The sequence below is a fragment of the Aythya ferina genome, assembly GCF_964211825.1.
Source record: "Aythya ferina genome assembly, chromosome: 22".
Taxonomy (NCBI): Eukaryota; Metazoa; Chordata; class Aves; order Anseriformes; family Anatidae; genus Aythya; species Aythya ferina.
The window spans coordinates 7,035,695-7,060,063 of NC_140320.1; the positions used below are offsets into that span (position 1 = coordinate 7,035,695).

The 24,369-nt window shown below is 61.1% G+C and overlaps 3 protein-coding genes across 18 annotated transcripts in view; all 3 read right to left on the bottom strand.

Annotated features, from left to right (window-relative positions):
* Positions 1 to 8,830, bottom strand: part of DSCAML1 (DS cell adhesion molecule like 1) — a 98,296-nt gene extending 89,466 nt beyond the window's left edge. For 2 of the 4 annotated variants that reach the window (XM_084495543.1, XM_084495546.1), the window contains exon 1: positions 3,007 to 3,802. In XM_084495543.1, coding sequence (XP_084351669.1) covers positions 3,007 to 3,127 — 121 coding nt within the window. In that variant the 5' untranslated portion in view covers positions 3,128 to 3,802. Of the gene's footprint in view, positions 1 to 3,006; positions 3,803 to 5,639; positions 5,796 to 8,723 lie in introns of those variants that run through there. The other 2 variants (XM_084495545.1, XM_084495544.1) reach the window with 2 other exon arrangements.
* A 3,321-nt stretch (positions 8,831 to 12,151) lies between these two features.
* Positions 12,152 to 15,048, bottom strand: FXYD2 (FXYD domain containing ion transport regulator 2). Of its 2 annotated transcripts, XM_084495663.1 has the most exons (6): positions 13,977 to 15,048; positions 13,331 to 13,369; positions 13,175 to 13,249; positions 12,681 to 12,717; positions 12,525 to 12,555; positions 12,152 to 12,356 (listed from the first exon to the last, which is right to left on the bottom strand). In XM_084495663.1, the coding sequence occupies exons 1-5, from the start codon at positions 13,984 to 13,986 to the stop codon at positions 12,531 to 12,533; spliced, it is 186 nt and encodes a 61-aa protein (XP_084351789.1). In that variant the 5' UTR covers positions 13,987 to 15,048; the 3' UTR covers positions 12,152 to 12,356; positions 12,525 to 12,530. The 2 variants fall into 2 exon arrangements, with proteins under 2 accessions (XP_084351789.1, XP_084351788.1); XM_084495662.1 differs by having other exon boundaries at positions 13,175 to 13,369.
* Positions 15,049 to 15,145: 97 nt separating this feature from the next.
* FXYD6 (FXYD domain containing ion transport regulator 6) lies at positions 15,146 to 23,633 on the bottom strand. Of its 12 annotated transcripts, none has more exons than XM_084495653.1 (9): positions 23,573 to 23,633; positions 22,484 to 22,560; positions 17,890 to 17,952; positions 17,651 to 17,689; positions 17,465 to 17,539; positions 17,324 to 17,360; positions 17,053 to 17,102; positions 16,897 to 16,939; positions 15,146 to 16,477 (listed from the first exon to the last, which is right to left on the bottom strand). In XM_084495653.1, the coding sequence occupies exons 3-8, from the start codon at positions 17,945 to 17,947 to the stop codon at positions 16,911 to 16,913; spliced, it is 288 nt and encodes a 95-aa protein (XP_084351779.1). In that variant the 5' UTR covers positions 17,948 to 17,952; positions 22,484 to 22,560; positions 23,573 to 23,633; the 3' UTR covers positions 15,146 to 16,477; positions 16,897 to 16,910. The 12 variants fall into 12 exon arrangements, 10 of the variants coding, with proteins under 10 accessions (XP_084351779.1, XP_084351780.1, XP_084351778.1 ...); XM_084495654.1 differs by lacking the exon at positions 23,573 to 23,633 and adding an exon at positions 22,854 to 22,924 and having other exon boundaries at positions 17,890 to 17,949; XM_084495652.1 differs by lacking the exon at positions 23,573 to 23,633 and adding an exon at positions 22,854 to 22,924.
* Positions 23,634 to 24,369: the final 736 nt, after the last annotated feature.

A 24,369-nucleotide genomic window follows, 5' to 3' on the forward strand; every position in this document is an offset into this window, starting at 1 on the left:
TCCAGCTGGGTCCTGGGGTCCGTCCTGGAGCAGTGGTGGGAGAGCAGCCACCCCCCAATGGGGAAATCTCCTCTTTCCAGGCCCTCCGGGGGGGCTTGGTAGTAGGAGGGGGAAAAGAGTGGAAAAATACCTCCTAAACAGAAATTCAGCTTAGCCATGAAGCTTTTTCAGGTCAAAGGGGGAAAGGGATTTTTAATAGAAAATGGAAGTTATGGGATTGGCAATAGTTATGTGACAGACGCATAGAGTTAAATCCAGATAATCTCCTTTACCATTTAGCATTGAGCACCATCCTAATTCCATGTTTCATAAAACTGTCTCCAAATCACCGAGAGATTAAATATTTAGAAATAGCTCCGCAATATTTTTAAACCAGAAATCACTGCTCACATCTGGTCAGATGTGCTGACCCTAACCTAAATATCGAGGGCATTAATTCACACGAGCCCGAGCAGAGGCGGCCACGGAGGAAGGGCTCCACATGCGCTGGTTTCTGCTGCGGGAGCTGCAGGCACACGGCACCGAACACCCCAGCCCAGGCTGCTGTGGAGGCAGACCTGCACAAAGCCCACCACGTGGCCGGACACTGCCTGGCTCGCTCTGAACGGCAGGTATTTGAAGTTATCAAGGTGCAATCTTCTTAAATTGTACTAAATTGCAACCTAGAGGTATTGAAATATTAATATCTCTTTCTGAGCTGGGAGAAGCAAGTCATTTTGCTATCATCCCTTAGGAACATTTACTAGCCTTGATGGCTGGACTTGCCAAACTCCAGAACCCGCAGAAGCGCGGCGGCTCGCCGCTCTGCAGAGCCGTGCGCTGCACCGAAGGCACTCATTTACTCTAACGAGTGGCTAAGGCAGAGCGGCCATAAATTGACCCCGGGGTTTGTCAGCAAGTCACGTACCTCGGAAGAGGCAGCTGAGATGTAGGTGTGAGCCCTGCGCGAGAGGCAGCACAGGCTGCGGCAGCACAGAAATGCCACCCCAGATAAAAGCTCAGCCATGCAACCCTTCCTCACCCCCAAACCTCACAGCAGAGCTGGTCCTTTTGTCACTAAGTGGATTTAGGACTCCTCAGACAACAACTGGCTGCACATGAGTGCAATTAGAGATGTTTCTCCTGGAGTAGGAGGCTTCTTCTCCTGCCCTCGATGCACACACATCACCTGTGTTAGCATTCAGGACCCCTCAGCTGTCCCCAAACCCAAGAGGCTGTGAAGAACTGCAGGCTAATCACCACCTCACCACTCGTTTATTATCCTCATTAAGGGTGGTTGACACCTGCCAAGCTCAAGGGGAAGGTGAACTGAAGCCTGGCACACACAGCAGGGTGGGAATTGGAGGTAGGTGGCAAGTCGTAGCCTTTCCTCCCAGCTGGAGGAAATTGGGCAGCAATTCCATCCCACGCTGCCTGCACACCTGTAGTGCTGGGGCAGCCTTTGGCCTTCCCTGGAACGAGCTGCCACCAAGCCCTCATCTTCAGGAGGCTTTGACAACCTTTCTGCTAACGAAGGGAGTGACCTTGGATCTGACGGAGCAAGAAGTGACACCTTGGGGCACCACGGAAGGGCCAGGGAGAGGAGCAGCGGGGCGAGGGGACGGGCACACGGCTGGTGCCCTTCAAGCTCTCCAACACCCCGCAGAGCCCAGGCACACCCCCAGCAGCAGCACAGCTCTCCCACATGGGTGTCACCCCATGCCAGCACCTTTCCAGCCCCGAGGGATGAAGCCAGGACCCCAGCTGTGCAGGCTCCCCAGGGACCCCTGCTGGGGGTGGGAGCGGTGCCCCCAAAATGCCCAGCACAGCCTGGGGGGCTCAGCAGGAGCCCAGCACCCCACGGGCAGTGACCCAAGCACCTTCCCCAGCCCTGGCACTCCCGAGCAAATCCCACCCAGGGACAGCCTTGGAGCTCGCAGCCACCTCCTGTGGGGAGATGGAGCGAGGAGAGCCTCCGGTCCTCTGCAGGGAAGGGCTCGGAGTGCTGCCGCCTGCTCCTTAATGCATCTGCATGGAAATGAAGGCCTGAACCACCTCCAGCTATTACAGCAGCACCCAGGCAGAGGCTGTAACCCTTGCGTGGAAAAGCAGCACTCCCCACTGATTTGCTTGGCCCCAGGAACGTGGTGCTGGGGTCACCTCCTGCTTCAGCTGCCCGCAAGCACCGGTGCCACCACCCCATCCCCGCGGGGCCGGACGCGTCCCCAGCTCTGCACCAGCTCCCTTCAGCTTCCCTCAGCTCCTCCAGGAGGTGCGGAACAACCAGGGACCACAGGCAGCAGCCTCATCCGTGCTGAATACAGAGTCCAGGTCCCGAGGGGACAGCAGGGACGTGGCCCAGGTGGGTGACAACACGGTGCCAGCAGGAGGCTGGGCAGGCACACCAGGCAGGACGTGCTCCTCCAGAGCCACCAGCCCAGGGCTCCAGCAAAACACAGCTTGCACACTCACCCTAAAAAGCACAGACAAGGATTTTTGCCCCGTGGGCGACAGGACAGGGAGAGATGTGGGAAACGGGTCGGTAAAACCAAGCGGTGAAAGGGAGCTCGCACGCCTCATCCCTTCCCCTTTAAGTTGTGCTTGCTCCCTTCTCTCCCACGGAAACGAAACCCAACAGCCTTTCCAAGAGGCAGCTGCTGCTAGCAAAAGTCAGGAAATGGATTTCCAAAATATTTGGTACAGCTCTGCTAGCAGGTGATGATGGCAATATGCAGATCGTATGCCTTCAGGTTTATTCCTAAAGAATCCCCGAGCAGGGGAAGGGTAACTCAGAGAATTATAACACAGAAATACGTAGCTGGCTATAATTTAGATTTCAAAGACAAGAAACATTCTGGACCCGAACCAGCCACTGCAAACGCTTCCCATTAAAGCACGCTTTGTAGCTGCTGCGACATCCAAACACCTTCCTCCCTCATGCCCTCCTAGGAAGTCGCACTCATTAGCAGTCTGCTTATTTGGGTGTGAGATGACTTCATATCATCCACGGCACAGCTCAAAACTCACATGCTGCCATGTCAGAAGGATTCCTGCCACAGAGACACGCTTCCACTTTTATTCTTGCTCTCGCTTCGTCAGCTGCTTCAAACGAGGACAGCGCGCTCCTCATCCCTCCACCTCGGACCATATGGGCAGGACCGCGGGCGCTGCAGCACAACGCGCCCCGCGCCGTCGCTGCCCAGCCCTAAGCCTGCAGCTCCCAGCCAGCCTCCGTCTCCGGCAAGGGCTGCTCGGTAGCACATCCCTGGCACTCGCAACCCGAGCGAGGCAGTCTCTATTCCTCCGGAGAGCAAACGCACCAAGAAATATAGGGTTGCCTATTTCGGTTTTCTCATCCAAAAGCGGGAGCAGCCCTAAACCTACGCCGGGTGCAGGTAAGGGCTCCGGGCAAGTTGCCATCGTGGCTCCTTGTGCTGGGAAATGTTGGCTATCCGCGGGCTAAACGCACGCCGGGCATGGCGAGGAGCTCAGTGCTGCAGCCTTCTCCTCCGTGCATTTAATGAGGTTTCCATGTTTCATTTCAGAGAAACGAGCGCTGTGCCACGCTGGGGGGCCGAGATGGGGAGAGATTAAAAAATGCAAGCTGCATAGTTCACTGCACCCAATACAGGAACATAATGTAAATATCATGCCAATATAAATCAGCAGGCAGAGAGACCCAGCAAGAACACGCAGGGAGATGCTTTCCCAGCTCAAAGCCTCTCAGTTTTGACCACTGTGCTCTTCATCACACTGCTCGCCACTCGCATCCCCTCCTCCTCGGTGCGGCTGCTCACACTCACGCCACCAGACCTTCTTTCTGCTCAACTCCCTGCTCGTTTGCTTGCCAAGCACCTTTTTTTTTTTTTTTCTTTTATGAGCAAGGGAGAAATAAGCAGATAGAGCTCATTCAGAGATTTCTAAACTTCAGTGGTCCCCTAGATCAAATGTTTATTTGCTTTTAGTTTCTACTCAAGCTCTTGTTCTACAGCAGGAACATATTAAAAGGTTGTGCTTCGATGCCCAGAAATATTAAGTATCTGAAAGGTTTATCGTGCATTAAGCAATTCATTTTTTTTATCCTATTATTATAATGAAACTTCCATTGTATTGCTGTCCTCTCTTTGGAACCATTTCACTTTAACACTTTCCATCACCAAGACGGCTCGATAGTGAAGATACGTTTTATTTCTCAAAAAAAAAAAAAAAAAAAAAGAGAAAATGAGGCCACAAGGACTTGTGCTAATGGAGGCTTTTAATTTGCTCTTCTCAGAAGAGATAGCTCTGTGGGAAGAGAGCCTTTTTCCAAAGAAGCTGGGGCTCAAAACATGCAAAAGCAATAAACCTGGTGCAGCTCGTTATTATTTTGACTACTGGGGGTGGAGGTAGGGGAACTGTGGTGTCCTCGATGGCTATTTGTTTCCGGTTTTGATGCTGGTTGTTTTTTTTTTTTTTTTCCTTTTAGCACAGTAAAAATGCAAATGTAAGCAAAGCAGACGCTGGCACGTTCAGCTCAGCAGATCCTAAACAAAAGCGATTTTGGTTAAAGCTCCCAAATGCAGTTTTAGTCCAGCTCTAATAAAGCAGCTATTCCATAATTAATAATTGATGGAATAATTGATCATCACCATGCCACTGGACAGGATGCCCTATTAAACCTTGGTAAATATTTTTCATTGGATTAGCATTAAGATAGATGTGTAATTCAATAGACAGCAAGAGAAGTCTCATCTAAGGAGCCAGCTCGGTTCCCTTTTATTTCTCTTTCCTCATTGCCTAAAATTCCCCCTTTGCTGTTCTCAAATGTCAAAAAAGATAATTAGGGCAAATGTCATCTTACATCCTCTGAGCACACAATTTTCCAAAAGGTGGGCACTTTCATCGCTACGTCTGCGGATCGGGTGATGCACAAAGAGGTAATTTATTATAGGGACATAATTAAAAATTCCCACGGAATTGGAAATGGGCAATTCCTTTATGTAACATCGATTGATTGTTGTAACAAACGCCCTGTGATTTAACTATGCATGTTACGTGCAGCTCCTTGGCTTTCTTTTTTAATTGCATCCATAGCAGAGACTTGGTTTAGAGTATTACCTCCATAGATTCGGGTAGCATTCACTCAATCTCCAACTTTAATTTAATCCCTAATCTTTAAGTGTGCATCTCCTCGTCACACTTGTTTCATGATTTTATTTTTTTTTTCCCACCCGATCTGATTTATACCAAACCACCGGGCTGCACTTCACACAGCCCTCCTGGAGGAAAGGATGGGGTTTTTAAAGCATCGCTGGGTTTAGCCTGTCTTATGGGATTAGGATATCGCTCTAAGTAGTCCCGGAAAAGCGGGGACACCAGAACAAAGCTCTCCAAAGTACCGCCGCCAGCCCCGGCAGGTCCCGTCGGGGCAGCGGGCAGCCCGCACCCCGGGGGGCTCCGGCACCGCTGGGGGCTCGGGCTCGGCTCCCAGAGCCCCTGGGACCCCCGGGGGGCGGGCGGCACCCCGAGCCCCCCGCCGGGACCCCCGGAGCGCTCCGCGGGGGGCGCCGCGCCCGTGGCCCCGGAGCCCCGTGGGGGCGCACGGAGGGGGTGCTGGGCACCGGGGGGGTGCAGGGCACCGGGGGGAGCCCGCCGCGTCCCCGCTGCCGGGCGCCACGTACCTTTCGGCAAAGAGTAGAGCAGGAAAAAAGTTACCAGCCACATGCCATAAAGAGCACCTATGGCCCCGGGGTGCGGCGCAATTGCGGACGGTGCGGTGCCCCCGGCGTGCCGCGCTCCCTGCCGCCGCGCTGCCAGCCAGGTTGAGATGCCCAGAGCCGAGCTCGCAGCCGCTCCTCCTCCTCCTCCTCCTCTCCTCCTCCTCCTCCTCCTCCTCCTCCCCCCCCCTCTCCCGACGAGTGGCGTCGGGCGGGTGGGCCGGGCTGCGCGCACTGCCCGCCCCCGCGCCCCGCGCCCCGCCGCTCGCCCCCGGGCCCTCGTGCACGGGGGGTGCCCGCTCGCAGCCTTCCTCAGCTCCCCCCGGCTGCCGGCAGGGGCCGGGGGCGCGCACGGGGGTCGAGAGGAGGCGGCTGGGGCCGGGCACACTCCGGGAAGCCGAACCTGGAGCGCGCCAGGTACGCTCGCCATCCTCTGCAAACACGGACCTCACCCGTGCCAAGGAGGCTGCTCCCTCTGGGGAGCTGTGCCCCAGCCCCAGAGCTGCTCCTGCAGGCTGTGTGCGCAGTGCCGTGCCCAGGACAGCCGAGCTGTGCAGCACCACTCCACCCGGGGCCTCCTGGAAACTTCTTTGCAGCCCCAGGACAGAAATGAGGTGACACCAGCCCTGCCTCGCTGCTCCTGCAGGGCCCAGCAGACCTCCTGGCACAAGCATCGCTCCACCCAGCGGGTAGCAAACACCAGTCGATGCTTTACTTTAGGGTATGTTTATCTAAGGCTTAATTCGAGCCTAGGATCTTACTCCTCAAGTCTTGGTCACACCAAAACCAATTTGTCTGAACCATTAGAGGAGCTCAGAATGCTTTTTCTTGAACTGATTATAGTGGTTTTGCTTTGCTTTCCAAAGCAACCTTTTCAACCATAATTTGTTGGAAAATAGAAAGAAAGACTGAAGCATTCTGATTTCAAATAGAAGAATGAGAGAAAAAACACTTTCTAAAAAAGTTTAAATTTAGTTGAAAACATGACATCATCTCTCAGCAAAAACAGCTAGGAAAAAAGGTGACTCCTCGGCCATTTCCAACCTGCACCAGTTCACTGGAGTCCTTCCTACCTGGGAGTCATTTGGAAGAGCCTCACCATGCCACCAAGGTGCCCCTTGCACTGCAGTGCCCCTTGCCCTGCCATTTTGCACAGGAGGGACACAGGAGCCAGGAGGGCAGAGGCACCCCCACACACACCCCACAGCCCCCTTCCCCTCCCCAAAGCCAGACTCTCCCCATCCTTGTTTTATTGATGGGCAGGATAAAGCCCACCCAGACCTCAGTGCCAAGAAGTCAACAGCAGAGGTGGCAGAGAACACCGTGCAGGGCTGGCCTGATGCCACAGCTCTTCCTCCTCCTCCTCCTCCCCCCCGAGGCAGTGCTTCACCTTCCTGGGTGCTGTGAGCTCCATCACCACCCCCTACACAGCCGTTCTGGGCTGCCTCAGCATCTCTGTCACCGTGCGTGGGTGTCCCTGCGCGCAGCCCTCCCACCCGTGCACGTGCACCCCCCCTGCCAGCTCATCCCCAGCTGGGGCCGTGCCACCAGCGTCCCCAGACGTGACGAAGCACCGGGTGCTGCCCACCCTGCGCCCACGCACCCCTCCAGGAAGCGAGGTGTCAACAGCCAGCTCCATCCGTGCGCAGATGTTAGCTGACACCTCGCAAGGAAATTGGTATTCAGGCCCGTTCCCAAGGCCACGAGCAAGTCCCAGGCTCTGGGGAGTGCCAGCCACATGCCAAGCATCTGCCCCTTCCCTCCCCAGCAGCTGCTGCGGGATGGCAGCACAGCCGAGCCTGATAATGGGAATCTTCCAGCTACAAAAACTGCCAGAGCCTCCTGCTGCCCGCACACCGTGGCCAGGTGCTGAGCACCAAACGAAGCAGGGGTGCAGGGCTGGCAGGATGCTCGCTGGTGTAGCACCCATGGGACCGCACAGAGCTCCCTCAGAGGCACACATGCAGGGGGAATGAATGCGCTCAGTGCTTTGTTATCAGCTCCCCTGGCTGTTCAGCAACCCCCAGGGGGTTTCCATCACTCCTAGCCCCCACCGAGAGCACTGACCTCACCCTGCCTACAGCCCCTTCCTCCCGGGGAGGGCAGCACCTGCCTGCAGGACCAGAGGGAGCTCGGGAGGAGACGAGGAGAGCCCAGCAGGGCAGACCACCAGCCCTGGGTCACACTCGGGGAGCCACGGCGAGCCCTCGAGCTGCCCGTGCTGTTCATTCCTGCCCTTGTGCTCCTCCATCGATTGCGCAGCCGAGGCCATTTGTCAGCCTCCCGCGCCAGACACGCTCTGCACCAGCCCCGCGGGTCTGGCAGCAGGGCAGGCAGCCAGGCCCTCCTGGAGCTGGCTCCTACGAGCCCACACCTGGGACTCCAGCTCCATGCACAGCAGCCACCATTTAGGGACGCTGGACTTCCCACAGCTCCCACGTTTCAGTGCTCACAGGAAGCTTTTGTGCATCTCCTTTGCATGAGTGCTCAGCCCGGAGAGCCGCTATCCTGCTAGCAAGCTGGCTGGGAGTGTCATGGGCTTTGTGCAGCTGGGATCAGGAAGGGATAAAATTCACTGCAGGAATTGTTTGGGCTGCTCCGACCTGCACCAACACACCGGGACACGTGTGTCAGGCTCCCCTCAGCTGCTAACATAGAGTGAGCAGCCTGCCACAGCCAGCAGGACGCGCCGCTGCACAGCTAAAGGTGATGCTCACACCATAAAAATACTTCCCTGGCCCAAACTCCACAAAACCCACGGGAAATTACAGCAGCACACGTCCAGGTCCCTGGTGGATTTCCTCCCTTCAGGAGAAGGGACTGTCCCCACTCAGCCCGGAGCACAGCAGGGGCTCTCCCAAACACTTCTGCCTCTGCCCCAGCACACGGAGCGATGCTGCCACAGCAGCTCTAGCCCAAGCAGCTTTTTCTGGCTCTAACTTTTTTACTCTGGGTCTGGATCACATTTACACTCAGCTCCCAAATCCCCTGTGCCCCAGAACCCCGGGGATTGCAAGGTGCCCTGAGCTCAGCACCCTCTTAGCTCACCGGCTGTGTTCCTTGGCACGTTTCTTCCCCCGGGAACAAAAAGCTGCTGGCACACAGAGGAGCGGTGGGGAAAGCGGCCCAAAGGAGGGTGCTCCCAGCCCCCCCAAATCGCCCACATCCAGCTGCAGCCCCCATCTTCAGCCCCGTCCCAGGGGCAGGGGCGCAGCAGCAGGCACCGGGCACCGCCGCGCCGCGACTCCCGGCCCCCGGTGCTCGGCCCCGCGCCCGGCCCCGGCCCGGCCCGGCTCCTGCCCGCAGCTCCCTTGGCTTCTGCCTCCCCCTAGCGTCGCAGAGCGGAGAGGCTCGTCCCGGCCGAGCCGAGCACGGAGCTGGAGGGCCCGGACCCGTGGGGATGCTCCCGGGCTCTCCAGCCCCGCTCCCCGTGCGCCCACCCCGGGGTGCCCGGAGCGCACAGGGCGCCCCCGGTGACTCCTCGTAACCGCTGCTCCGGGGCGTGTGCAACAGGGAAACGGGGGCCGAAATGTTATTTACTTCACTTGGGAGGATAATTTAAGACCGCGGAGCGCCGCTGCTTTGGCAGCTCCGTTGCTATTGATGGATGCGCTGCCTTTTCCGAGAGCCGAACAAAGGGAGAAGGAGGCATGTGGCTGGCTCCCCGCCAGCCCGGCCCCAGCTCCCCACGTCGTCAAGTGCTCCTCTTTGGCTCCATTAGTCACCATTTGCTGCTCTCCTGTTTTAACTAACGAGGAGACATTTTGCTGCACGTTTCCTCCCAGGCCAAACGCGTCCCTGGCATGGCGGAGATGGCAGAGCCGCGCTGGCAGGCTCCTGGCAGGGCGAGATGAGCAGCCAGCATCTCCGACTGCTGCTCCTCATCCTGTCCTTGTGCCTCTCCTCCTCGAATTTACGGTGGATGGAGCACAAAAGGAGCTGGTCGGAGCCCCTTTCCCTCGTACCTGTCCATCCAGAGGCTGGGAACAGTCGGTGCCCAGGGGCAGCCCTTCTCACCTGGGCGCCTTCCCTGAGGAAAAGGGCACTCTGGCTGCCCACGGTATTATTACCCGATCCCCTTTGTGTCACAGAAAAGATTTCCTCTGAGAAGATTAATGGCTCAAGGGAGTGTGAGAGAAATCCTCCAAGATTGCCTGGTTCAGGGCAGAAGCTGAATGCTTCCTTGCCTAGGCCAGCAGCTCCCAGCTGAGCCCCAGGGCTGGGGCCAGTCCTGTGGGCACCGTGATGGGGGTGGTGGCTCCCCTGCCCCAGCCCAGGGGAGAGCAGGAGCCTTTTGCTGGGGCAGCAATGGGAGAAAAGCAGCTGAGCAGGGACGTGGTGGCCTTCCCCTGTGACCTCGCCACTCCTCTAGCTCCTGGCACCAATGCCCAAAGTGAAGGACCTCAGAGGTGCATGCCAGGGAGTGGACACCCCGGCCTGGGGGCTGTGCACGTCCGTGTGCCCACCCCACGGGCAGGGGCTGCTAGCAGGACACCTGCCCCGGGATGGGGATGTCACCTTCCCTTCTGCTGGTCCTGGTTCCCAGCAGCTCCCCGGGGACCCCTCTCCGTGTCCGCTGGCACAGCCCCCAGCCGGGTGTGCAAAGGGCTGTGCAAGCGTGCGTGCACGCGCGGCGCTGAGCCGTGCAGAATAATGCTATTAATGCCATCTGGTGCCGAGACGGAGATCCCCCCGCGCAGGAAGACAGACACAGCTTTTCTATCCCATTAATCTGCCCCCCCAGCTGCAGGGGCCGGATGTATGGGGCTTTCTGGGGGGCTGGTGCCAGGGGACACGCACCCTGAAGGGCACGAGTGTCCCTGAGCCCCCCCCACGGCCACACATGGGGGAAAATGGGGAGCCCTGAAGGACACGAGGACCCCTGCTGAGGATGGGGTCCATCTCCCATGCCATCTGCCCTCCTGGCTTCTGCGCCCTTGGCTCCTTCTTTTGGGGGGGGCGCAGCCACAGAGCAGGGGGCGGGCAGGGCCAGCCCTTGGCTTGTGCCCCATCCGTGCCATAAAAAGGGGGCCGCTCCCCTCCTGAGCGAGGCTGCCACGGGTCTTTATTAGTGGGTCAGTGTCAAATCAAAATTACATTTCGAAATAATCTCCTTACCGTGTTAAATAAGCACCTCAGATTATACAAATTGCACGGATTTTGTCTAATAACCTCCCCCCGGCTAATCCTATTTTGCTGCCAGCGTCTGACCTCAATGGGAGCCCAACCAAACCAGGTGAGCCAGGTTCCCCCCCCCGGCAGCGTGGGGGTGCCTGGTGTGCCAAAAGCCTCGGGGGCCCTGCTCCCACCAGGGGCTGCATTTAAAAATAAAATAAAATAAAACAAAGGGAAATAAAGTAAATTAAAAACAAAATAGTAAGATAAAGCGCAATAAATAAAATAAATGATAAAATAAATAAGAAAATAAATACGGTGAAATAAATAAAATAATATAAAATAAAGGAATGGAATGGAATGAAATAATGAAATTAAATGAAATAAAATTATTTTATTTCATTCTATAATAAATTATTTATTAATTTATAATAATAAATAATGATAAATAGTATATAATTATTTATTTATCTTTTCGATGAATAAAAATTTGTTTATTGATTCATTAATTTATTTATGTTATTTAATAAGTTGAAATGAAAATTATTTTGTTAAATACAATTTTTTATTTTATTTTGTCATTTATATTTTTACATATTATAAATATATTAATAATGTATTTATTTATTCTGTTTTTATATATAATAAATGTATTATGTATTTCTGTCTTAATTGTTTTATTCATTTATTTATGAAAATTGTATTTGATAAATAAGATAAATTTAAAATAGAATTATAAAATAAAATAAAATAAAATAAAATAAAATAAAATAAAATAAAATAAAATAAAATAAAATAAAATAAAATAAAATAAAATAAAATAAATAAAATAGGGGAAGTGCTGGGGACCTCCCAGACAAAGCCCCAGCCCGGTGATGGGCGGCACCCCCCCATCCCCGCAGGAGGGCAGCACACCCCCTTGGCCGCCCAGCACCTCTGGGTGCTGCCGGCTGCGCTCCGTGCCCGGCTCTCCCCAGCACCCAGATTCCCCCCTCAGCACCCAGCCGCAGGCTTTGCTTGCTTTTGGGCTGCGGAGGCAGAAACGCCCCCCCTGCCCGTGCCCTGCCCATGCACACCGAGAAGAACGAGCACCCCCCGAGCCCCTCACAGCCTCGTGCCCACAGCCTGCACCACACGGGGTGGGCACCCCATGAGAAGGGCAGGACTGGGGCACCCACCGCCCACCCCCACACAACGGGGACATCTCTTCCAAGCCCCCCCGGTGGCCCAACACGAACCACGGAGGCCCAGAGGCTGCTGCTCCGTGCCACGGGGCCGCACCGCGGTGGAGGTGCCCGCGGGGCAGGAGGCCTTGGTGCAGGGCCAGGAGAGCGGGCGACTGAAACGCCGGGGGCACAAAGTTTAACCTCTCTCGGCTGGAACTTTATTAGCCACCAAACACCCGCTGGGTCGGAGGGAGGGGGAAGCACGAGGGCAGTTTGCATCCGGGGGCAGCAGGGGAGCGGTGGAGGGAGGCACTGGAGCGGGGCGAGGGGTGGCCTTTGGCAAGGACAGCTCCGAGCTCTGCCTCGGACCAAGCTCGCCTTCCACGGCATCGTGGCAGCGCTGAAACCAGAGGGGTGAGGAGGTCACAGCGTGTCCTGGCTCCTCTCTTCCCAAGCCAGACGCCCACGAGGGCATTTCCTCGAAGCCCCGTGGGGCTCCCAGCATCGCCCCGGCCCCCACAGCCGCGGGGAGCCCGGCCGCCAGCCCGCAGCACCTCCTGCCACCTACCCGCAGCTACAGGTCCTCCTCGTTTCCCTGTCTGCGGAGCAAAAAGCAAGGGAAGAGGCGTTACGGGGGCAACACGGCCGGGATGCAGGGAGGGCGAGCCAAGCCCCCCGCCCGTGCCGCCAGCAGGAGATGAGGCTGCCCCCAGACCAGACCCACCTCCTCTTCTTCTTCCCTCCGCAGTGGAACCGCTGGCCTGGGGGCAAGAGGAGCAGCTGAGGCCTCTCGTGGCTGCAGCCCCTGCCCCAGCTCCCCCTCCCCAAATCCCCACCACGCGGTGCTGCTCCTGGGGCCATCCCTGTGGGGACCCCCGGCTGTGCCCCCTGCGGGCAGCCCCTCTGCCTCCCGCAGCACCCACACGCCTGGCACCATCCCCCGGGGAGCTGCGGGCTCTGGGAAAGCTGCTGTCTCACCCTGGGAATGTCAGAGTTTTCTCGGCTATTTTTAATTCCTGACCTTCCCCCCCAAAAGCCGCGACGCTGGCAGAGAAACTCTAAATATTTTCGTGGTCTCCTTCCCAACTCGCTTGCTGTTGGGAACCTGCCCCGATGGAAACTTGCCAGGCGTTTCGGGCTGCGGAGGGACCCCGGCCCCGGCGTGCAGGGAGGTGAGGGAGGGTCCCCTGCAGGGGAGCAGCACCAGGAGGCACTTACTGAGGATGATGAGGAGCCCGATGACAAACGCCACCACGGCGAAGATCAGCCCCCCGTTGCGGATGGTCTCATAGTCTGGGGGGGAGGAGAGCAGCGGGGTCAGCCTGGGGAGGCGGGAGAGGGGCTGCAGCCCCCGGCTGCCCGGCTCGCACTTACCATAGCTGAACCTGTCCAGGCCCTGCTCGGGCGCTTGCTCTGGAAGAGAGGAGAGAGCCCAGTGGGAGCCAGAGCCTGGGCACCAGGACGGGGAGGTGAGGTGGGAAGGACGGGGAGCAAGGGCTGCGAGGAAGAGCTCTGTGATTTCCTCCAGGTCCAGCCGAGCCAGCCAAGGATTCCCAAATTCCTGGTGTCACCCCAAGAGGACTCGAAGCTCACCGTGTGTTCGCAGGACGCATTTGCTGGGCGCACGAGTCCCGAGCTCCGGGTGAGCTGCGCTCAGGGTCCCAGCTTGGCGGTGAGCGGCACCTCTCCGGAGCACAGAGCAGCCCCTGGGGCTGCCACCTTCTCTGGCAGCCTTCCTCCTCGCCAGCCTCATCCTCCTGAAGGCTGCGTGTCACCACGCAGGGCGCCTTACCTGATGGCACATCTCTGCGAGGAGCGCTTTGGCCAGAGAAATCCCCCTGGGAAGCCGATCCTGCGGGACTCCAGGGCTCCCACCCCACATCTCCCCCAGTTTTCAGCCAGAGCCCCCCCAGCCCTGAAACCAGGAGTGCCCAGCCCCTCTCCTCGCACGGCGAGGTGCCCGATCCCACCGGGTGGCCGGGCTGGGTGCTGCCCCCCCTGCGGCCCCCAGCACCCTTACCATCACCCATCGCGTCGGCGTGCCCTCTCGCTCTGGGAGCGGGCACCCAGGGGGAAGCGCGTTAATTGGGAGACAAAGCTCATTAAACATTAACGGCCTCGGTGTAATGGTTATCGCAGTCACGCGGGGAGGCACGGGGCTCCCGCCCACCCTGGGGAGGGAGGCCCAGGAGGGGAGGGGGGCAGGCAGGGGGTGCGCCCACGGTGCCGGCCCAGGACCGGGGTGTCCCTGTGCCAGCCGGGAGGGGAGCAGCGTTGCCCTGCCCCATTTTCCAAGCGTCAGGCCAGCAGGATGCCCTCCTGCTGCGGAGGTGAGAGCCAGCACGGGGCAGAGGGAAGGGCTGGGTGGGACTGAGCTTTGCTGGGGAGGAGCGGGCAGCGTGCCCGGCGGGCCAGGTCCCCGCAGCAGCCGGGTCAGCGCTCCCCAGCCAGCACCGAGCCATCCTGGGCAGCCTGGCTGCACCACGGCCATGCCCGTGCCAGGATGCTGAGCCCCTCTCCAGCTGGGCCAGCCCTGACCCTCAGCAGGCTGCTGGATCCAGTTTGCCCTCCTCCCAAAATCAGCGTGCAGGAGTCACGCGCCCGGGCTGCTTGGCGAGGAGCGCCCCAGCCCCAGCCCATCCGCACACCCTGGGGAGAAGCCAGGCCCCAGGAGGGTGCACGTGGGGCCGTGCGAGCATCCCTGGTGCCACGAAGCCGAGGCACTGCTGGGCTCAGAGCCCCACCCGGGGGGAAGTGCCCAGCAGGCAGGACAAGGGCGCTCTGTGCCCGCATCCCTCGGGGCTGGCTCGCTGCTCACGCGCTGCCTTCGCCCGGCCTCTGGCCATTGTTCCAAGTGCTGCAGGCTGCAGAAAAGAGCACGGCACCGAGGGGGCCGGGACAGCCCCGAGCACAAAGCCCCGTCTGTGCTGCCCAGGGGGGTTGGTGCCACTGCCCCCACCCCGGAGCCAGGCTGGCGGCACCGGGAGATGGCGTGGGAAGGGACCCAGCTCTCCATGCCCCATGGGGTCGGGCAGAGCTGCTCCCTGCCCTTCTCCCCACTCTGCCCATGTGGCTGCTGGCCCAAACCCACAGGAAACCCAAGCGCCACCCCCCTGCACCCCATTTCCCAGCCCCTTGCACCCCAGGGGTGCCCCTTTCCCCCCTGCAGACCACGCAGCCAGGCACGGGTAGAAACCAAGTTTTATTCCTCGCCCCCCCGACTGACGGCAGCCAACACGCCCGTCCCTTCCCACAGCAGCAGGCGCTCCCCCCCGCTCAGGGGGCAGGAGGGGAGCTGGGGTTATCTCACAGCAGCCGGGGTAGGGCCGTTTGCACACACCACGGGGGTTGCTTTGTTTCGTGTTCACACCGACGGCACGCCACGGACACCACGGGCACTCCAACACCGACACCGGGACACGCACACAGCGACACTGGGGGCTGGGGGCACGGGGGGGCTGCGGCTGGGGAGCAGCACGGAGATGGGGGGGAGCTGAGGCTGTTGGTGGGGTGGAAGGGACAAGGTACACAGGACACGGTCCCTCTGCCTTGCACGGAGGGGATGGAGCCTGCTCCCCGGTGCCACCAGGGGATGTGACAGCACGGAGGGACAGAGCCCACCCGCAGCCCTGCAGAATCCTGCCCCAGCTGCGTGGTCCTGGCCAGGGACAGGGGGTGCTGAGCAGATGGGACAGGGCTGCACCAGGCTCCCCCCACACCTCACGCCCAGCACCGAGGTGTCCCAGCAGAGCCGAGCCCCTGGGTGCCTGCAGGATTATTGCTGAGCCTCAACACGGGGCAGCAGCACCGTGCGGGGCTGGCTGCTCCCTGCTGCTCCCAACGCAGCCCACAGACGGCTGGAAAAGCCCCCAAAACTCTGCTGGGCTGCTCCACCAGGGGGATGGTGCCCAGCGCTGGCACCACCACGCACCAGCGCTCGGCAGCCCCCCTGGGCTGGGCAGGGGGACGGGGGGCTCGGTCCCCGCGCTGCTCCGGGCTCCAGGCACGGCCCCGGGGCTCTCCGTGCCCTGCAGCTCCCGTACCCGGGCTCGGGAGGGAGCAGGGGAATTTCTGCAGCACCACAGAGGTGCTCCACAAACCCCAGGAGCCTGCTCGGCCCCTCGGTGGTCCTTGGGCAGGTGGCCAGGGGCAGGGCGGGGGGGAGCAGCCCAGCTCCCAGAGGCAAACCGGGGGGAACACGGGCTGGGGGACAGCTCCTGCCCGTCCCCAGCCCCATCACACTCACAGCACGAGAAAGGTGAGGAGAAATCACTACCACAACACCGGCAACGACGAGCCCTAGAGGCAACGAGCACCTTACAGAAGGTCACACAGCACTGGAGGCACGGGACGGGGGGAGCTCGGCCAGGCTGGGGGGCACAGAGCTGCTGGGCAGGTGTTGGGGGGGAACACGGGCACAGCAGCGCCGTGGCTCCCCGGGGGGACCCGGTGCCGTGGGGTCAGGCTCCTGGCAGGCAGTTGGTGGCTGCAGTCCGAGTGCCTGTTCTGGGGTCGCTGGGTCTGCGTGGGGAGGACATCAGGGAGTGAGGGCACGGCAGCACCGCAGCCACCAGCGACCCACAGCCTGCTGCCACCACCGGCTCCCCGCTCGCCCCCTCTCCAAAAGCAGCCCCCAGCCCAGGAGCTCGGAGGAACTCAGACCGCGGGGTCCTGGGGCAGGCACGAGGCGAAATGCCCTCGGGGGGTTGCTCCCAGCTCTCTGCGAGCCCTACAAATAAAACCGCTGGGCAGGGGGGGAGCACAATGGAAGGAAACGTGCTGCTAGGGAAAATCCGGGCAGGTGCTTCCTTTTCCTGCCCCAGCTCCAGCCCCGTGCTGGGGATGCAGAGCTGCACCGAGCAGAGGGGGGGCCCTGCAGCCGTCCCCACGCACAGCCAGGCTGTGACAGCCCCGGTGCCCCCACCTAGGCCGGGACTCACCGCATGGCTCCGCTTCAGTTCTCTGCTTTCTGTGCTCCCGTTGCTGCAAAGGGAAGAGCAGAGGGGCTGCGGAGCCCGGCCGAGGACAAATCCCCCCTGCCCAGGGCTGGGTGCTCAGCCAGCAGCAGGCAGCAGCGCAGGGAGCGGGAGCCTTACCGTTGGAGGCAATCAAGTTCTCAGCCTGAGCCTCTTCATCCCCCGGGGCTCTGCAAGGACAGGAGCACAGTGAGGGTGGCTGGGACCAGCAGCCTGTCCCCTGGGGCATGAGGGATGCTGAGGAAGGTGCCTGGGAGCACAAAGTGCTGCTTTCCCACCCGGGGAGCCTGTGCTGGGCACCAGGCACCCGGAGCGATGCTCGCAGGGGGCACCCATCCCACCTGGGACGTGGGGCAGAGCCTCTCCGAGGGGGGACGCTGCCCTCACTCACCTGGGCTTCTGGTTGAAACTGCACCTGCACCTCCTGCCTGCGAGAGGAGAGACACCCCATCAGCACGGCCAGGTGGGACTGGGCCATGGTTTTTCCCCATGGCTGCCCCAGCCCTCCCCCGAGCCCCGCTCCCCGGCTCACTGAGGATAAGCAGGATGCCCACGGTGAACAGCACCACGGCAAACACCAGCCCGCCGATCCTCAGGCTTTGGTAATCTGTGGGAGGAGACAGAGAGACCCGTTTCTGCCAGGTTCAGGGTGGGGGACAGCATCTTCTGCTCCCCATGGCACACACATGCACATCCCTGCTGGCGTGGCGATGCTCACCGTAGTTAAAGGGGTCTTCCTCCTTCTCCTGGGTCCCCACTGGAAATAAAAACACACAAAGGGTGTAAGGCGAGCACACTGCGGGGGGAGCAACCCTCCCGGCTCAGCCCCTGCACCCATCCCAGCCTCCCCGCTCATGGCAGGGCTCTGTGCTGCCCCAAACCACCCCCCTCTGCCCCAGCATTTGCCCCAGCAGGTTTCTGCTGCGTTTTCTGGCACCCAGAGGCACCGGTACCCACCGTCTGCCACGGCCACCGGCACCAGCAGGGAGCAGAGGACGATCAGCGCCGCGTCCATGGCTGCTGCGAGAGAGGGGAGAGTGGGATGAGCACCTGCAGGAGATGGGGCACCAGGGCACATGGGAGGACTGCAGGCAACTCGTGCCCAACTGCAAGGGAGAAGCCTTGGGCTGAGCCCCCCCCTGCCACCAGGGGAGAAGGGCAAACACCCGGCAGCCCCAAATCCTGGTGCCACGGCTCTGCCCCGGTGACCCCAGGGCACGGAGGCTCATGGGGGTGCGAAGGATGTGCCGGGAAGGGCTGCAGCAGGCAGGCAGCCCGTCATTTTCCGTGGATCTGTGCTGTATTTTGCGCAACCACCGTGCTGCCGGGGCAGAGCAGGACCCCCCGAGGTGCTCGTGGCACAGCTGTCAGCACCAGCTCGAGGCTGTGCCGCACGCAACGGGGCGAGCACGGGGGCTGCGATCTCCCCATCAAGGTCACCACCGCGTCCTTCACTCGGAGTGTGTTTTAATTTACCCCAATTAGCATAGCAATTACCTTCCTACAACGAGGCCGGTGACCCTTGACAGCTCGCTCGTGGCTGCGCTCGCCCCCCAGCTCCCCGCGCTCAGCGGGGGCAGCACGGAGGGACCAAAAATAACCCGGGTCCTGCCGGATGGCACAGCCTGTCCCCGTCCCTTCACCAGCACCGACTCGCTGTGCCTTGTGCGGGGCCAGGAGGTGCTGAGCACGGCCCCCAGACCTCTGGGGGACACTGGGGATCCACAACCATGCAGGGGCTCAGAAAACAGAGCTGCCAAGACAGCACCCTGCCCCCCTGGGTGCTGCCACGGCCTCAGCTCCATGGATGTGGCTCCTCCAAGGGACTGAGAGGTCGAGGCAGGTCTCGCCCTGCCTCCCTGCAGCCGCTCACCCGTGCTCTTGTCTGCGTTTTGTGGCTGCCAGGCTGTCACCGAGCCCCCAGCATTGCGCCTTCACTGCGCTCTTCCTTCCCATCGAGTAGCTGGGGGGTGTCAGGGGGGCACCCACGGGTGCTAAGCGGAGAGGGGCCACCAGGCTGTGTGCAGGGGGCACGGAGCTGGGGCCAGCAATGGGGTGGGCCCGGTGCCAGCTCCATGCGCAAGGAGCTGGGCACGGTGGCCATACATGGTGCGGGGCACAGGCAGACACGTGGAGGGCTCGCTGCAGGACGGGGTTATCGGGGTGCTGCACGGCTCCGATAGCACCGCACGCTGCTGAGCTGCCGTGCTGGATGAGCTGCGATAAGGAAGGGGCCCTCCGCAGCAGGAATTCAGTGAGCTGGCGGGTGCGCATCCCTTCAGCCCCTCCACGGAGCTCATGCTCCATGGGCACCAGGGTCCCCCGGACCCTCTGTGGTCCCCATCTCCCTGTTTGAGGACCCCCAGGAGCCCTGCGGGACCCCCAGCAGCCCTGCCCGCCTTGGGAGCAGCCCCTGGCCCCGTCGAGGCGGGGAGCACGTTTCCACAACCCCATTTTTATTCGCCATACCGAGTCGCTTGCCATGATAATCCATATCCTCCCCTCCCTTTTCTGTTGTCCTGTCATTTTGAGGCAAATGTGCTTTATCTGAACGCTGGAGGCTTTCATTTCCCCTGCCTGCAGCTGCTGCTACCATTGTGCAGGGCTGTGCTGCTGCCGGAGCGTGCCGCTGGCTGCCTCTGCCCAGACAATCCCCCTCGCGCGCCGAGGCTCGTAATGCTGGATAATTACCAGGTTTTAGAAACGCCTACAAAGAGCCCAACAGCTGGCGATACAGTAACTCCTGCTTGCACGTTTGCCTACGGCCCTTATCACACATCCTTTAACCATTTTCTGCCCGGGTGGCCCGTGCCAAGCAGCCTGGCACCGAGGTGCCGTGCCGAGCCGGGGGCCAGGTGCAGGCGCTGTTGTGAGCCCTCTGCTCACTTTTTGTCTTCCCGAGCTCCACGCAGCCGAGCTGCACTTCTCGCCAAGCCAAGCGCACAGCACACATATGCTCTTTGTTTTGCTGCCTCGCTTGGTGCAGCTCGCACACTTCTGCGCGCTCACACCGAGCTCCGCGCGAGCTCACCGGTGGGCCTGGCGGTGTCCTCGCCAGGAAAACAAACACAGCGCTCCGGAGTGCAGATGAGCCCGCTTCCCCTCCAAGGCAGGATATGCTTTGTGAAACGTCACAGCTTTTTGGGGTTGTTTCAAGCTGGCCCACCCACTTTTTTTTTTTTTTTTTTTGGTGAAGCTGAAGTGAAGAGAGAAAAGCAAACACCATGCAGGGTTTGCCTTCAGCCCGAAGTGCCCGGGGCACGGAGCTGCTGCTGGTGGCCAAACCCCGCTGTGCCCCAGCAGAGAGGCAGTGGGAGCTGCACAAGGGGCGGCTGCACGGCCCCGCTCCCCAGCACGTGGCACTGGATCCCCCCCTGACCTGACCCCAAGTTTGCAGCAGCCAAACAAAGCAGCGAGGCGCCCGCGCAAACCACCGCGACCGGGGAGCACGGCGCTCGGCACGTGACTTGAATCAAAACATGTTTTTTTCCCCTTAAAACGGCGATCGGCTGCAAGGCGGGGAGGCAGAGCGGCACAGGAAGCAGGGCAGCGGTGCCCAGGGCTCTCCTGCCCTCCCGCCTTGGCCCAGTTGGCAGTTGTAATGGGGAAAACAAAATATTGCCCCCCCCTCCGATCCCTCATCCCCACCCCTATGGGGCCAGCAGTGCTCCGGGGGCTCACTGGGGCTCTGCAGGCTGAGGCATCCGCAGCTTTTGGCAGCAGCGAGGCTCTGCTTGGGGCTGGGGAGAGCCTGGTGGTGTACGAGGATGCAGATGGGGCAGGAGGAGGACGCCAGGACTGGGGAGAGGCTCCCAGGGCTGGGAGCAGCTCACAGGCACCGGGGCTGGCCAGAGGCTTCCCCACCCTGCTGCCTCCTCGCCAAGCCTGCCAGCAGCCTGCCTCGCTCCATGCGGGGCACAGCCACTGCCCGCAGCCTCCTGCTTCTGGAGAGCCCCCCCTCGCCACCCTGCACATCGTCTGGGCACTGCCCGTGTGTGGGTTGTGTGTGTCAGGGGGAGAAAAGGGGGGAAATCCAGGCAGAGGGACCTGGTCCCCCCTGATGAGCTCTCTGAAGCACTGCAGATCGTGCCAGAGCAAGGGAGGTGAATTTATAAGGGTTTTGTATCTTGAAGCCCCCTCTCCCTCTCCATTGTTTAGCACAGATCAGCCCTGTCAAGTCTCAGCGATCACAGCCTCACGCTGGGCAGCCTCCTTCCGTCAGGAGCCCCGAGGGCACCTCCTGGAGATCAGACCTAGTTAAAATCTCCCGTTTCTGTGCAAAGCCCCCAAGAGCGTGGCAGCAGCGCTCGGTTGCCCGGAGCGCTGAGGAGCGTGCATGTGTGAATGGACACGGCCAGCTCCGCGTCGCTCTGCTCCTCTGCCATTTCACGTCAGCATCAATCTGGCTATTAACGTGCCTGTTGTTGTGCCTCGCTCCCAAATGAGAAGGAAGGAGGATTTTCTGCCCCCACCATTCCAACACGGACGGCACTTCCCAGATTTGCTGCTGATTCCAAGGTTGGCCAGGTAGAAGACACAACTGAGCCGACTAACATCAGGTTATCCCTGGTGCATCTGGGGCACCGCCCCATGGCAGAGGATGTTCAAAGAAAACCCTCTCCAGGAGCCCCAGGAACCCAAACCTCAGCCCTGCTCTGGCTGAAGGAGCCTCATGCAGACCCCCAGGGACCCGCGATGACCTGGCGGGTGCTCACAAAATCCCGGGGAATTACTGAACACGGCAAACCAAGGCTCTGCCCGCACCCCATGCTCCATCACCCACACCTCGGTGCCCAACTTGCCTCCTGGGGGGTTTCTTCCAGCCCTGGGCGGTTCGCCCCAAAGAATCAGGGACTGCTGGACAAACCCACGTGCCTGTTAGGGGCTCGCTCACAGCCCCCAGGACGCCGAGGTGTTCCCCCAGCAGGATCTGCTCGCCCTGCATTTGAGAGCAGCCTCCAGGCAGTGCGTGAGGCTGCTAATGGCTGCCGGCAGCACCAGGGCAAGCCCTCAGCCCCAGCTGAGCAACAGCCGCCTCCTCCCACCTGCTGGCTCCTCGTTTGCTTAGATCAGCAGTGCCATAAACCTCGTTTGCAAATGTCCCTGCCCGGTGCCGTGGCACACCCGGCTGGAGCCCAGGCTCCGCTCGCCAGGCCGGGGAGTCGAGGCAGAGGTGACCTGGTGGCTCCTGGTGGCTGAGAGAAGTCCAGGTTGCCACCAAGCACCGCAAGAACAACCCAAGAGAAGTATTCCAAGCTCCCATGTGTCCACAATGCTCCCACCATCAGCAGAGCATCGAATAAGGGGTGTTTTCTCCGGGGTGACCTGCTCCGGGATGCTCTTCCCACCAGGAACCACCACTGCCGAGCACCGTGAGGGGCAGCCGGGGCGCAGCCCCCCCCCCAGGATGTCCCCGTGCACCCTGGTGCCCTCCCCATGCTCGGGTACACAACAGCTGCATGGCCTGGAGGCTCCTTTACAGCCTGGAAACACGCAAACAGCCTGAAAGGCAAACACAGAGGGACGGCCACGCACACAGCTCCCCGCTTACCGTGCCAGGAGCTGTCCTCACCACCAAGTCTCGCCTCCCGACAGAAGCACGACTCCTCGCAAGCCTCAGGAAAGGAGCTAGAACCAAAGCAGGGCCGTGAAAGACAGGCCTCACGAGAGGAAGACGTGGGCAGCGCCACGTCCCGCGGGCACGGGGCGTTTGCTGGCCGCCCGGCGAGCAGGCTGCAACAGGTGGCCTGGCGCTGCCGCGGCCACGCTCGGCGCTGGCAGCTTTCCCTCGCACGCTCCCATCTCCCCACCCCGTGCTGCCTCTGAACGCAGCACCCTGCTGGCACTCCGGAGCCACCTCTATCTCCATTTGGAGCGAAAGCACCCCTGGGACTGGAAATCCCAGCGGGAACCAGCGGCACCTCCGAGCACCGCAGGCTGGCAGAACCGGGTGCTGGGGATGGCTCCAGGTCCTCATCCACGCTCGGCTTTCCCAGGGGGCCGCCCTGCCACGCTGCACGGCTCACTCACGGCCCCACAAACCACCTGCCACTTTCCCTCCCACGGCGATATCCCTGCCAGATCCGAGTTCCACTGCACGGCCTCCGACGTCTGTTCCTTCACCAGGCACTACTTCCACCACGCTCTGCCTCTCCCCTACGCCTTCCCAGGATAAAACACTCGGCTGTTTACCACCACCACGGCGTTACTAAAACATTTAAAAACACAACCCAAACGCTGCCAGCGGGGGGGAGCCCCCTCCCCTGTCCCCACCATCCCCACGGAGCCCGGCGAGCACCGGCGGAGGCGACGCACGGCCAGGGCGCGCCCGCGGTGCTCTCCGGTGGGCACGGCCGTGCCCGAGCATCCTCCCCGCGGGGGGGTCGGGATCCAGGCGACGAGGGGACGAGGGGACCTCGGTGCCACCGTTACCATGGCAGCCGCCGGGCCGGGGATGCTGGGGGCCCGAGGCGTACGGCGATGCCCCGGGCACCGACGGCTCCCCCGTGGCGCACAGCGATCCCCGGGGGCACGGCCCCGGCCCCCCTCGGCTGCCCCCCCGAGGCGGTGCCGGGCAGCCGAAAGGCGCTGGGGGGATGCTGGGGGGCGTGAGGATGTGCCCCCCATCCCTCGGACCCACCTGAGTTCGCCGGGGGTGGGGGGGAGAGGGGCTGGGGCCGGCGCCCCCCGCTGCTCCGGGCCGGGCGGCGACGGGCGGCGAGCGGCGGCTGCACAAAGGCGAGCGGGGAGGGGGGGCCGGGAGGGGCCGGGAGGGGAGGGGAGGGAAAGGGAAGGGAAAGGGAGGGGAGGGGGCGGCGCCTGCCGCAGGGTGGGGGGCGGCGGCGGCACCGGGAGGGGGGCTGCGGGCTCGGGGGTGGGGCTGGGGGCTTGGGGATGGGGTGGGAGCAAGGGGATGGGGGCTCAGGAATGGGGGCTCGGGGATGGGGATGGGGACTTGGGGCTGGGGACTTGGGGATGGGGCTCGAGGTTGGGGATGGGGGCTCGGGAAAGGGGGTTGGGGCTCGGCGACTGGGGCTCAGGGCTAAGGGTTGGGGGCTCGGGGATGGGCACAGCTCGCCCCCAGCACCCGCTCTGCCCCCAGGTGCCCAGCAGCAGGGGCTTTGCCTTGCCCACCACCCCCAAGAACCATCGGGATCACGCCGCCAGGTCGTCCAGCGTGCAGGGCTCGGGCAGCTCTTGGGGGCCGCTTCCAGCCCGCCAGCACCCGCTTTACCCCAAGGTGTGCTCGGGACCTGCTCCCTGAGCTGACTCTCCCCAGGCCCACCAGCTGCAGAAGGAAAGCAGCAGCAGACAGCTGACCCTCCAGGCTTAACTGGAGCTGGGGTGAGGTGTGGGCACCACCAGGCTCCGCTCCCCACCAGGCCAGCCCGGCACACCCGTGCCTGCTCGGCCCCAGAGCTGCCCTGGAGAGCCATT

What these genes read in the sequence shown, in the direction of transcription:
- FXYD2 (XM_084495662.1), bottom strand. An exon ending in CGGGCTCCTCATCATCCTCA is followed by an intron (nt 12,718 to 13,174) that starts GTAAGTGCCTCC and finishes TCTTGCCCCCAG; the next exon opens with GCCAGCGGTTCCACTGCGGA. An exon ending in GGAGGGAAGAAGAAGAGGAG is followed by an intron (nt 12,556 to 12,680) that starts GTGGGTCTGGTC and finishes TTTGCTCCGCAG; the next exon opens with ACAGGGAAACGAGGAGGACC.
- FXYD6 (XM_084495652.1), bottom strand. Translation starts at nt 22,909, where the DNA reads ATGAGGACCTGGAGCCATCCCCAGCACCCGGTTCTGCCAGCCTGCGGT. An exon ending in GGGCATCCTGCTTATCCTCA is followed by an intron (nt 17,361 to 17,464) that starts GTGAGCCGGGGA and finishes CTCCTCTCGCAG; the next exon opens with GCAGGAGGTGCAGGTGCAGT. An exon ending in GAACTTGATTGCCTCCAACG is followed by an intron (nt 16,940 to 17,052) that starts GTAAGGCTCCCG and finishes TTCCCTTTGCAG; the next exon opens with CAACGGGAGCACAGAAAGCA.